Here is a 12,301-nt window from a genome sequence, read left to right on the forward strand (position 1 = left end):
TTTTACCCGCCAACCGGCAGAGGAAAATCCCCACACGTCGTTTGTATTCATGCACTCAGAATGCAGAGCTAATGGGAATCTATGACAGATACTGTCGCAATCAAATGAAATGCGCGGCGCACTGGCGTCGTTTTTTTTTTGTGGCAGCGATCAGCACATCGGCGAATTGTTTGGACAGGCTGGTAGGGATCGCTTTGAAGCATGACGCGGCGAAATGCAAATGACCCGCACCGTTTGAAATGAGTGCAAGTATAAAAACAGACAGGCAGAAGGATGAAACAGAAGTACTTTTCCTCTCCCGCTGAGCGACCATAAAGAGACTTATTGAGCCCAGAGGAGAAGAGCCAGGCAAGGGGGTGAGGAGAGGGAGGGTCAACCAGGGGAGGATGCTCTGTGCGGGGGGTGAGGAGAGGGAGGGTCGACCAGGGGAGGATGCTCTGTGCGGGGGGGGGGGGGTGAGGAGAGGGAGGGTCAACCAGGGGAGGATGCTCTGTGCGGGGGGTGAGGAGAGGGAGGGTCGACCAGGGGAGGATGCTCTGTGCGGGGGGTGAGGAGAGGGAGGGTCGACCAGGGGAGGATGCTCTGTGCGGGGGGGTGAGGAGAGGGAGGGTCGACCAGGGGAGGATGCTCTGTGCGGGGGGGTGAGGAGAGGGAGGGTCGACCAGGGGAGGATGTTCTGTGTGGGGGGGTGAGGAGAGGGAGGGTCGACCAGGGGAGGATGTTCTGTGTGGGGGGGTGAGGAGAGGGAGGGTCGACCAGGGGAGGATGCTCTGTGCGGGGGGGTGAGGAGAGGGAGGGTCGACCAGGGGAGGATGTTCTGTGCGGGGGGGTGAGGAGAGGGAGGGTCGACCAGGGGAGGATGCTCTGTGCAGGGGGGTGAGGAGAGGGAGGGTCGACCAGGGGAGGATGCTCTGTGCGGGGGGGTGAGGAGAGGGAGGGTCGACCAGGGGAGGATGCTCTGTGCGGGGGGGTGAGGAGAGGGAGGGTCGACCAGGGGAGGATGCTCTGTGCGGGGGGGGTGAGGAGAGGGAGGGTCGACCAGGGGAGGATGCTCTGTGCGGGGGGGGTGAGGAGAGGGAGGGTCGACCAGGGGAGGATGCTCTGTGCGGGGGGGGTGAGGAGAGGGAGGGTCGACCAGGGGAGGATGCTCTGTGCAGGGGGGGTGAGGAGAGGGAGGGTCGACCAGGGGAGGATGCTCTGTGCAGGGGGTGAGGAGAGGGAGGGTCGACCAGGGGAGGATGCTCTGTGCAGGGGGTGGGGTGGGGTGGGGTGGTGGTGGATGGTGGATGGCGCGGCAGGCAGTCCATCAGCTCTATCTCCTGACAGGAGGGGCCAGCAGCCCTGCTCTGTGCCCGGCATGGCCAGCTCCTCTCATCTCCAGCGTGGGGATAAATCAGCTGTTTATGGGCCTGGCCCGGTGCACCGCGCCCCAGATGGATTATTAAAGGGACGTATAACTCAAAGAGGCCACTGCTCCCTGAGGGACGCCTGAGCACAGTGTGACAGAGGAGGAGACGGGTGGCCTCCCCTCTCCCACCTCCCCACCACCCAGCCACCCAGCCTGCCTGCCATCACTCATCACTCACCAACAAGAAACCTTGAGAGCTCACTCCTCTATAGCTCTTCTCCTGTGGAGTCTGGAGAACTCACTCTATAGCTCTTCTCCTGTGGAGTCTTGAGAGCTCACTCCTCTATAGCTCTTCTCCTGTGGAGTCTTGAGAGCTCACTCCTCTATAGCTCTTCTCCTGTGGCGTCTTGAGAGCTCACTCCTCTATAGCTCTTCTCCTGTGGAGTCTGGAGAACTCACTCTATAGCTCTTCTCCTGTGGAGTCTTGAGAGCTCACTCCTCTATAGCACTTCTCCTGTGGAGTCTTGAGAGCTCACTCCTCTATAGCTCTTCTCCTGTGGCGTCTTGAGAGCTCACTCCTCTATAGCTCTTCTCCTGTGGAGTCTTGAGAGCTCACTCCTCTATAGCTCCTCTCCTGTGGAGTCTTGAGAGCTCACTCCTCTATAGCTCTTCTCCTGTGGAGTCTTGAGAGCTCACTCCTCTATAGCTCTTCTCCTGTGGAGTCTTGAGAGCTCACTCCTCTATAGCTCTTCTCCTGTGGCATCTTGAGAGCTCACTCCTCTATAGCTCTTCTCCTGTGGCGTCTTGAGAGCTCACTCCTCTATAGCTCTTCTCCTGTGGAGTCTTGAGAGCTCAGTCCTCTATAGCTCCTCTCCTGTGGAGTCTTGAGAGCTCACTCCTCTATAGCTCTTCTCCTGTGGAGTCTTGAGAGCTCACTCCTCTATAGCTCTTCTCCTGTGGAGTCTTGGGAGCTCACTCCTCTATAGCTCTTCTCCTGTGGCGTCTTGAGAGCTCACTCCTCTATAGCTCTTCTCCTGTGGAGTCTTGAGAGCTCACTCCTCTATAGCTCTTCTCCTGTGGAGTCTTGAGAGCTCACTCCTCTATAGCTCTTCTCCTGTGGCGTCTTGAGAGCTCACTCCTCTATAGCTCTTCTCCTGTGGCGTCTTGAGAGCTCACTCCTCTATAGCTCTTCTCCTGTGGAGTCTGGAGAGCTCACTCTCCTGTGGAGTCTTGAGAGCTCACTCCTCTATAGCTCCTCTCCTGTGGAGTCTTGAGAGCTCACTCCTCTATAGCTCTTCTCCTGTGGAGTCTTGAGAGCTCACTCCTCTATAGCTCTTCTCCTGTGGAGTCTTGAGAGCTCACTCCTCTATAGCTCTTCTCCTGTGGAGTCTTGAGAGCTCACTCCTCTATAGCTCTTCTCCTGTGGAGTCTTGAGAGCTCACTCCTCTATAGCTCCTCTCCTGTGGAGTCTTGAGAGCTCACTCCTCTATAGCTCTTCTCCTGTGGTGTCTTGAGAGCTCACTCCTCTATAGCTCTTCTCCTGTGGCGTCTTGAGAGCTCACTCCTCTATAGCTCCTCTCCTGTGGTGTCTTGAGAGCTCACTCCTCTATAGCTCTTCTCCTGTGGAGTCTGAGAGCTCACTCCTCTATAGCTCCTCTCCTGTGGCGTCCCGATTGTCTCCCCAGTCCCCCTCTTCTCCATTATCTGCTCTTTTCTCCACTTTGGCCTGATTCCTCTCCTACTATTTTGTCTCAGAGTTTAATTGAAACTCTGGACTGACAGACAGAGACAGACAGACAGACAGAGAGACAGACAGACAGACAGACAGACAGACAGACAGACACCGCCCACCCACCTAGGCGCCATCGGCTCATACTACATCACAGTTGCTCGAGCGGCATCGCCGATGACATCACGACAACTGCTCGAGTGACCGCACTGTTGACATCACTGATGACATCACAATTGCTCAAGTGACATCACTGATGACATAACTGATGACGTCATAATTCACTGACTGATGAGTGACTTGACACCGCCACAGACACCACCCACTTAGCCAAAGATTAGCCTTAAATCTTAAAACAGTACTTCAGCAAGCAAGGGGGGTTGTTCTGTTGTTGGACGCTGTAGGGAAGAACCTGCCTGGTCCTCCTGCCCCGCATCCCTAACACATTGTCAGCAAGGAGATGTCTGCCAAAGAGAGGAACAACACATTCAGACAGACACCCACCATTGTCTGCTCAATTGGCCTACTTTTGTGTTTTCAGACACTTGGCTAGACTCCCTAATTCTCACTATTGTAAAGAAAAATAATAGTTTAGTCTTTTCCCTCAGACTCCACCTAACAGCAAAACAGGAAAGGAGTATATAGTTACTGCAGACGTATGTCTCTCTCCACTCGCCTGTGATGATTGTAATGATGCCAGTGGATCGGCCATAGTGTAGAAAGGGTGTGTGCTGTATGTTGTGGGCTGAGTGGAGTGAAGTGACCCTGGAGAGCCATCTCTTTTCATTCACTGCAGAAGGAAAAACCCACGGCATCCTGTGTCCTGCTGAGGCAGTAATTGCAACCGCCAATTAGGCGGGAGCAACTCCACTTCAAACGCACGGCGCACATCATCAAGGATGTGAGTCAGAGAGAGAGAGAGAGAGAGAGAGAGAGAGAGAGAGAGAGAGAGAGAGAGAGAGCAAGGGAGAGTGGAAGAGCGGGTGCAGTTTAGTGGATGGGGAGAAAAAGAGAGAGAGAGAGAGAGAGAGAGAGAGAGGAGATTAGAGCTGGGGAGAGATGGGGAGAAGAGGGGAAGATTTAAGATGACTTGTGCCCTACGCTCTTTATGCCAAGATTTCTGAGTCTGCCAAGCTTATACTCCTCTTAGTCCGGGTTTACTTATTCTTTTCTTTTTCTTTTGCTCCTGTTTGTGTGTGTGCGCGTGTGTGTGTGTGCGTGTGTGTGTGAGCGTGCATGCGTGCGTGCGTGTGTGTGTGTGTGTGTGTGTGCGCGCGCGTGTGTGTGTGTGCGTGCATGTGTGTGTGTGTGCGTGTGCGTGCGTGTGTGTGTGTGTGTGAGCGTGCATGTGTGCGTGCATGTGTGTGTGTGTGTGTGTGTGAGCGTGCGTGCGTGCATGTGTGAGCGTGCGTGCGTGCGTGTGTGTGTGTGTGAGCGTGTGTGCGTGCGTGCGTGTGTGCGTGTCCGTCTTTGCATGTGAATATAGAAGTCCTGGCCGGGGAGATACAGGCATTAGCAGAGATGAGCCGCTAATAGAGGAGGCAGTAATTGAAGTCGTTAAGAAAGTGAGAGTGGGATTAATCCAAGTGGAATGAGCAGCACTGTCTGGGGTTAGGGGGGGGGGACAGAGCGGGTGGAGGAGGGATGGGGGAGAGAGAGACATTGTGATAGAAGGGAAGTGAGAGAGAGAGAGAGGAGAGGGTGATGAAGCGTGGAGAAGGAGAAGTGTAAATGAGGCCTTTTTGGAGGCTTGGAAGGGATTATCCAGCCAAACGGCCTGACGAGACAGAGTGGGAGAGATTTAGATTTAGGAGGGGTTTTGTTTAAAGAGAGTGAAGACTGAAGAGAGCAGAATATAAACCACACATTTATTATTATGTCGGTTTTGAGTGGATTACCAGGAGTCAGGTTGGATTGAAGGGTCTCGGGTACATGCTCCGTTCACGTGGAGAGGTCGAATACGTACTGTAAGCTTGTAAAAAATGCAATGTGTGCATTTGCAAAACATGCAAACATATACACACATAACATAACAGCACCCCATCGCCATCGTGACATTCTGATGAGAACGTTCACGAGGATCAAGGAGAGAGGAACACGCGTGATGATTGATCACTATTCTAAACATGTTTTGAATCAGCAGACGTTTGGAGGATCAGACGCGGAGGAAAGGAGCGAGCAAGAGAGAGGGAGGAAGGCCCTTTGATCTGCTTTTAATGAGCTTCATGGTGGAGCCAGAGCTCCAACCATGGAGCTGCGCGTCAGGGCCCACCAGAGCAGCAGCACCGAGTACTGTAGGGTTGTCAAAAGTATTGATAGTATCGATAAAAATCAATACTAGAAAATTGAAACGGAATACAATACTCATTTTCAACAGGTATCGATATGTATCAATACTAAACATTTGAAATGGATACCATACTCATTTGCAACAGTATGGATACCAGCAGTGCTTTCTCTGAATGAAAAATCAAACGTACTACTGATTTGTCCCTCCCTATCATTGGTGGGTCATCTGTTGCTTCAACAAGCTCAAAGTGTTGTGATAGGCTGATGACCAGAGCAGGGGGTAATCTGTTGTGTTGTGATAGGCTGATGACCAGAGCAGGGGTAATCTGCTGTGTTGTGATAGGCTGATGACTAGAGCAGGGGTAATCTGCTGTGTAAGTAAAGCTTTCAATGAGTTATATCTGGTCTAAATTATGGAGAAGCGTGCGTCTGTCTTCATTTATTTTTGTATGCCTCTTGATGTGTTGTCATCCTCCCCCCGTCCGTGGTATCGAGTAACAATATTTTCCTGGGTATCGATATCGAAGTAGAAATTCTAGTATCGTGACATCCCTATAGCACAGAGGCAGCAGTCACACCGGCTCTGTCAAACACAGCATTAAGACTCCAACGTCTACAGTCGGCATCAAACTTTTGCACCTCTCCACCCCGATCCTCTCTGAACACTCAATCCATTTCCAACAGCCAGCCATTTGAAATCCAATGGGAAGAAACCAGGTCAGCCAAAGTGAAGCTGGAGCTCAAAGTAAAGACACTCAAATAGCCATTACTATATTAAGATTTTTTTTTTTTAAATAATCCCTCCTCTCTTGATTCAGGTTCTATTGTTTATGAAGGATGGCTTTTCCCAAATGCAAAGCCGTCTTCTCAGAGGACATTTGAGAAGTTGCTGTAAGGTTTGAAAGAGTCTTAAGTACCTGCGAGTTCAACTTTGGGATGAGACTTCGGTGCGTTATCTTGGTGTGTCTTATCAGGTGGGCAGGCTCATCCTGGATGGAGATTATACATGGGCAGATTATCCTTCTCTTCAGCAGACTCCAATATGGCCGTCTTAAAACAGCCCATCTTCCAGAGCAGCATGAAGAGGCTCAAAGGGCAGGAAGGGCGATGTCGTTCAATGAGATCAACGCAATTGTGCCATTTTGAGTGATGTAAGACGTTTGAGGAGAGCCAACAAAATTAGCTCATCATCGAATAAAGATAATCTCAAATCCCACAATACTGGCACAGAGATCATGGAAGAGTCTTAAGATCGTATCACCCAAGTGCATTTTACGAATTGTTCTCAGTGGCTGAATCTGAGACCTCCTGGGCCATGGGGAGGTTCTGGACTTGTTGAAAGTGGCAGAGTTTGCTGCGTTGCCCTGGTGCGTAAGCAGCCCACGTGTCTTAGATCAACACTTGCTGATCGCGAATTCACAAATACGAGTCTAGCTTTCCTCACACACGTCTCCCGTCTCTCGTACTACTACTACCTAATGAAATAACAATTCTTCAAAAAGTAATCGAACGAGAAATGTCCCAGCTTGATTGATGAAGTCTTAAAGCTCACTGTCGACTACCTTCTCCATCTTCTCCCCCATTTTACTGGCACAGCGGTCAGTCACACACATGCTCAGCAAATGAATGACATTCTGCTCAAATGCGGATGCTTTAGAACATGTTCTCAATGGGTCAATCAGACGTGTACCCTTAAAGTCTTTGCACACACAGTCCGATTGTTTTCGTATGCGTGTTTTTTAATCCGTCATCTGAAAACACAAAATCTATTGACTGATGCGAAAAACGCAGAAAATCAAACCTCGTCCGAAAACTTAAATGACGGACGAAATTGTCGGACTCGGTGTGTCAATGATGATTGACACAAATGAGGTCGTATTTTTATTTTTTTTTCGTGCGTCAATTTCGGACGAAAATACGGACTTGGTGTGCAAAAGCCTTTAGAAGGACACTGGAGTTTTGAAAACTACTTCTTGTACGTTTGAACCTATGTCTTTCCCGCTCAGCCACTCCTCCACCTCCTCTCCACCCTCCTCAGAGCCGTGTCCCCCGTGTGACAGATTGATGGTGGTGTGTGTCGGCTTGGCAGCGGCCACAGATTAGGCTGCACGGGCCCCTCTGGGGAGGATGGCGGTTAATTGGCAGTGAACCATTAATCATGGCACGCCTGGCCCTTCATTAGCAAAAGGAATGAACATCAGAGTGGACATTATCTGCAGCCTGGAGGCTGTAGTGGAGCCGTGGCTAGACCACCACGCAGAGGAAGTTTCTTTCACTTAGAGATGATTGAAGAACTAGGCCCGGGTATTGGCAAGGATCTCACGATACGATACGTATCACGATACTTGGGTCCCGATACGATTGTATCACGATATATTGCGATTCGATACATATTGCGATATATTGCGATATTCTACAGAATTTACTCAAAATTAAATAATAGAGCTAAAGATACAACACACTGTGTACCACCCAGGTAGAGTAATATGTACATCACTTTATACTGATAAGTTAGTGGACAAATTTAGTCAAAACTACTGAGTGTTGAGTGTTACTGAACGCATCGATATGGGCAATATCGATACAGTATCGATTAGGGGTGGGAATCACCAGATGCAGATGCCTGGCATGGCATGGCCTGCAAAAAAAAAAAATAATAATAATATCACAATACTTGGCGTCCAAGTATCGATACAGTATCAGGAAATAAAATATCGCGATATATTGCCCAGCCCTATGAAGAACGGGTCCCACACATCCCTGCAGTTAGTGACTGATAAACACAGAAACAGACTCACAAGTGTAGACAACATGTACTTTATATATGTCTTTCTACTGTATATATGACAAAGCTAATGTGGACAGTTCTCCAGCTCTTGACCTCTGCCCAGACAAAGTGACCTGACAGCTAGAAGGATCACATTATTGTGACTACATCAGCATGAGCATGTAGCCTACAGTAGGTGCAGACTAGACCAGGGTCTAACAGCCCTCACCGTTTAGTTGAACCGGCTTAGAGTACTAGATGGATTGGGTTTAAGACAGTTCAGTTGCTATCAGGTAACGTGTCAACTCAGAAAACAGACAAAAAACATCCAATTCAAACTTGGCGGCTTTGCACTGCTGGGGGCACAAGAAAGTGCACTGTCAAATGTTGTGCAATTCAGCCAATCAGAAAATGGCTTTATCTCGAGGACCTGAACCAATCAGAAAATGGCTTTCACGTATCTCGAAACCTCAACCAATCAGAAAATGGCTTTCACGTATCTCGAGGACCTCAACCAATCAGAAAATGGCTTTCACGTATCTCGAGGACCGTTCGTCCGATTGACTTCAAAACTGCTGGGGACCAGTGAAAGTGCTGTGTTGAATTTCATCCACCAATTGGGTGGAGCGGTGCAAGCAAGAGGGGGGGGGGGGGGGGGGGGGGGGTGAAGAGCGGGAGAGCATGATGTGTGAATGGGGGGAAGGAGAGGGAGGGGAACGGGCACTGCACTAGTATAAGACAAATGCAAGGAATTGCGAATAGTGTTTGACACACGAGCTGGTGCAGACATACACAGAAAACTCTTGGCTCATTCACTTCACTCTCTCTCTCACATGTGTCTCAGTTAGAGCTTATCTTCTGTTCTTCTCTGTCTGTTTCAGCTCCCACTGAGTCCCCACTGAGACCCAGCCTCGGTGAGTACTGTGTGTTCAATGACATTCTGTTATTTCTTATCTATGTAATACCCTCATCTCACAAGTCATTATCATATGAAACCGCAAAGTACAGCACAGATCCAGTCTAACTGTAAGTGTGTGTGTGTGTGTGTGTGTGTGTGTGTGTGTGTGTGTGTGTGTGTAGCGGAGGTCCATGGGAAGCATGCTGTGCTGCGTGACGACTTTGACTCCAACCTGCAAGGAGAGCTGGACCCCAGCATCTGGTAGGTGGAAGAGGTTAAGACTCCATCCCAAATGCCAACCGTCTTCCTGCTTTGCTTGTTACACTTTCGACTGTATACTTTTGTTAGAACTCTCTCTTACAAGTCTCTCCTCTCCTCTCTTCCCTTCTCCTCCCTCTCTTCTGCTCTCCTCCCCTCCTCCCTTCCCTCTCCTCTCTCCTCTCCTCTCTTCCCTTCTCCTCCCCTCTCTTCTCCTCTCCTCTCCTCTCCTCTCCTCTCCTCTCTCCTCCCCTCCTCTCTTCTCCTCTCCTCTCCTCTCCTCTCCCCTCCTCTCCTCTCCTCTCCTCTCTTCTCCTCTCCTCTCCTCTCTCCTCTCCTCTCCCCTCCTCTCCTCTCCTCTCTTCCCCTCTCCTCTCCTCTCCCCTCCTCTCCTCTCCTCCTCTCCTCTCCTCTCTTCCCCTCTCCTCTCCTCTCTCCTCCCCTCCTCTCCTCTCCTCTCCCCTCCTCTCCTCTCCTATCCTCCTCTCCCCTCCCCTCCCCTCCCCTCTCCTCTCCTCTCCTCTGTTCCCCTCTCTCCTCTCCTCTCCTCTCCTCCTCTCCTCTCCTCTCCTCTCCTCTCAGGACTGAGTGCAGTAACTGTGTGGTGGGAGAGCAGTGTGGCGTGCTGATGCATGGCAGAGCGGTGACTTTCTGTGAGCCCTTCGGAGAGCGAGAGCTGGTAACTAACTGCCGTGTCCCACCACACTGCAACCGCTGTACATTTCACGGCCCACTGCTCGCAGCACCAAACCAGCCACTCAGAAGCCACGACCACAACTCAATGACAGCACACTGCTTGTAGCTACAACCACAACTCAATTACAGCATAGATACAGTCGGTCTGTGTGGGAACCATGGATGTATTAAAAGAACTGGATAGGGGACGTGCCACGCCCACCCATGCATTCGGACGGAGGTTGCTCATTGGCGCATGAAGCCATCATGGGGGCTTTTTCTTCCTGGTTTTACTTCCTGACTATGCGGCTAAAGGCGAAGTGCGCATGTGTGCCATGCCGTGTTCCATGACGTCTCCCACCCTCCCACCCATGGAATGTATTACAAGAAGAAAATACCCCCGTATACGGCTCTTAAGCCGTTTTCCCACATGCGCTTTGTACCGCTAAATGACCGGAACGTGGTCTAATGCCTGCATGTGTGAAAGTTGTCGTGCCGGTATAAGCGCGACCCCGTCATCGCCGACATTTCACCAGTTTCGAGCCAGTCAGAAGAGCGGTCTGCGCGATAACAGGCGCAAGTGTAGAACGGGTCCAGTCATTTGCCGGCATGGGCGAGGTGTACACACGTTGCTTAATGTTCCAGCGGGCATAATCTAATCATTCGCGCACATTAAAGCAAACTGGCGAAATGATCTTGTGATCTCTCCTCTCTGCTGCCTGCTCGCTCTCTGGCCACAGTCCTCCTCCTCCTTCAGTCACAGCCCGACAGGGACACAGACGAAGCAAATGCACGAAGCGAAATGTGGAAGTATTTTGCTTACGTTGCCGACAGCGAAGGCAAGCGCGACGCAGGTGAACGGATAAACAAGCAAACTTATTTCACCATCAAGAGTTTTGCCGACACGTCACTCCCCACCCGCTCTGCAGTGCCGCCCCGCCCCCCAACATACAGGCAATTTCGCTGCTAGATTCCCACATGCGAGAGCCGAAGTGTGAAGGGAAATGTCCGATATTGACTTACAGGTAATTTTCCGGTACGCATGTGGGGAAAACGGCTTTAGTGGCTTCTGAAGAAAAAAATGCCCCATAAAAAATGAGTTGATAATTAAAAGAGTCGTTTTATACTTTGAGTGACACTCGGAAAAAATTCCCCTGGGTTTAACAGCTGCCAGGGTCCCCATGCAAGTGGATGGGAATGTTCCTTTCTGGGCTGCGTGGCGTCACGTGACTTGCAATACAGAGCTTCACCACCATGTTCAAATGGCTTCACAGCCCAGCGCTACTCCTGGGGGCTTGGTGGGAACGCCCACAAAGCGTTACTTCCGGTAATGGTATCGTTGTAACCCCCCCCCCCCCCCCCATATATCTCAATGGGCTGATTCACCAGCGGAAGGTGCTGCGGCTCTACACTACAGGATTGGGGATTCAAAAGCAGGTACATAGACGTCTGTACAGATGTGCGTTTACTGCGGGGGGTTGAATCCCCGATCCTGTCTGCCTGGGCTGGGCTAGCAGCTAAATGCTAACTAGGTTGCTTTATATCTTTTTGCTGTGAATTACGAGCGCAATTAAGTATTAAGAGTGCAGGCATAGTGAATTTATGTCGTTTTATTTTGACAACTCCACTGTGATTCAACTAGTTTTATTTGGAATGCTCTTCAGAGTAATACATGGGCCTAGTGCCAGCATAACTCCGACAATGACTTTGTGCACATAACCTAATCTAGTTATCACCATGGGTAATCAATACATTTTTAGTGCATCTAGTCGGCCAAAGCAAACTCCAATAAAACAAGATCACTGACATCACACATAAATTAGATTTGTGGAAATTGGTCTATTACGATGTGATGGCCAAATAGAAACGGCCTTTTGTCTGAGAGACAAATAAAAACAGTCTAATATTAGCTACTATGCCTCCATGTTTCTGGCCCAAAAAAAGACTTTGTCCGGCTGAAGCTGTGGGGAAATGTGAAAATAGGCAGTGCTTGTTGCACGTGTACACAAGTATTTTGTGCGACTCAACATTCACAGAAAGTGGTTTCTATTTCATCCTACATTCTTTCTTTCAAAATATTTCTAGCAAAGCTTGCATACAGGATAGCCTACTGCATCTTGATCCAAATCAGCTGGCTTTCAGTCATCGTCCAACTTGAACTTGTAGAGCCGCCATACAGGTGTAGCAGGACTGTGTTTCTCTGTGACACGGCGGCCATCTTTTACATTACATTCGGCTCACGTTCCCCTCTCACACACGTTTACAGAGATCACAGACACTCATGGCTCTCCTATGCTCTTCTGTATCATTCTACTGATGCTATACATGTCATAATTA

At 50.1% G+C, this 12,301-nt stretch overlaps 1 protein-coding gene across 1 annotated transcript in view; it reads left to right on the forward strand.

The window, feature by feature from the left end:
• The window catches only part of LOC310770832 (reelin-like), a gene marked incomplete at both ends in the record, with an annotated part of 171,487 nt that overhangs the window by 46,723 nt on the left and 112,463 nt on the right, over positions 1-12,301 (forward strand). The window contains 3 exon segments of the mRNA XM_083663543.1: positions 9,015-9,047; positions 9,214-9,292; positions 9,872-9,968. Coding sequence (XP_083519669.1) covers positions 9,015-9,047; positions 9,214-9,292; positions 9,872-9,968 — 209 coding nt within the window.

Source organism: Poromitra crassiceps, assembly GCF_964638095.1.
Source record: "Poromitra crassiceps genome assembly, contig: HAP1_SCAFFOLD_242, whole genome shotgun sequence".
Classification (NCBI taxonomy): domain Eukaryota; kingdom Metazoa; phylum Chordata; class Actinopteri; order Beryciformes; family Melamphaidae; genus Poromitra; species Poromitra crassiceps.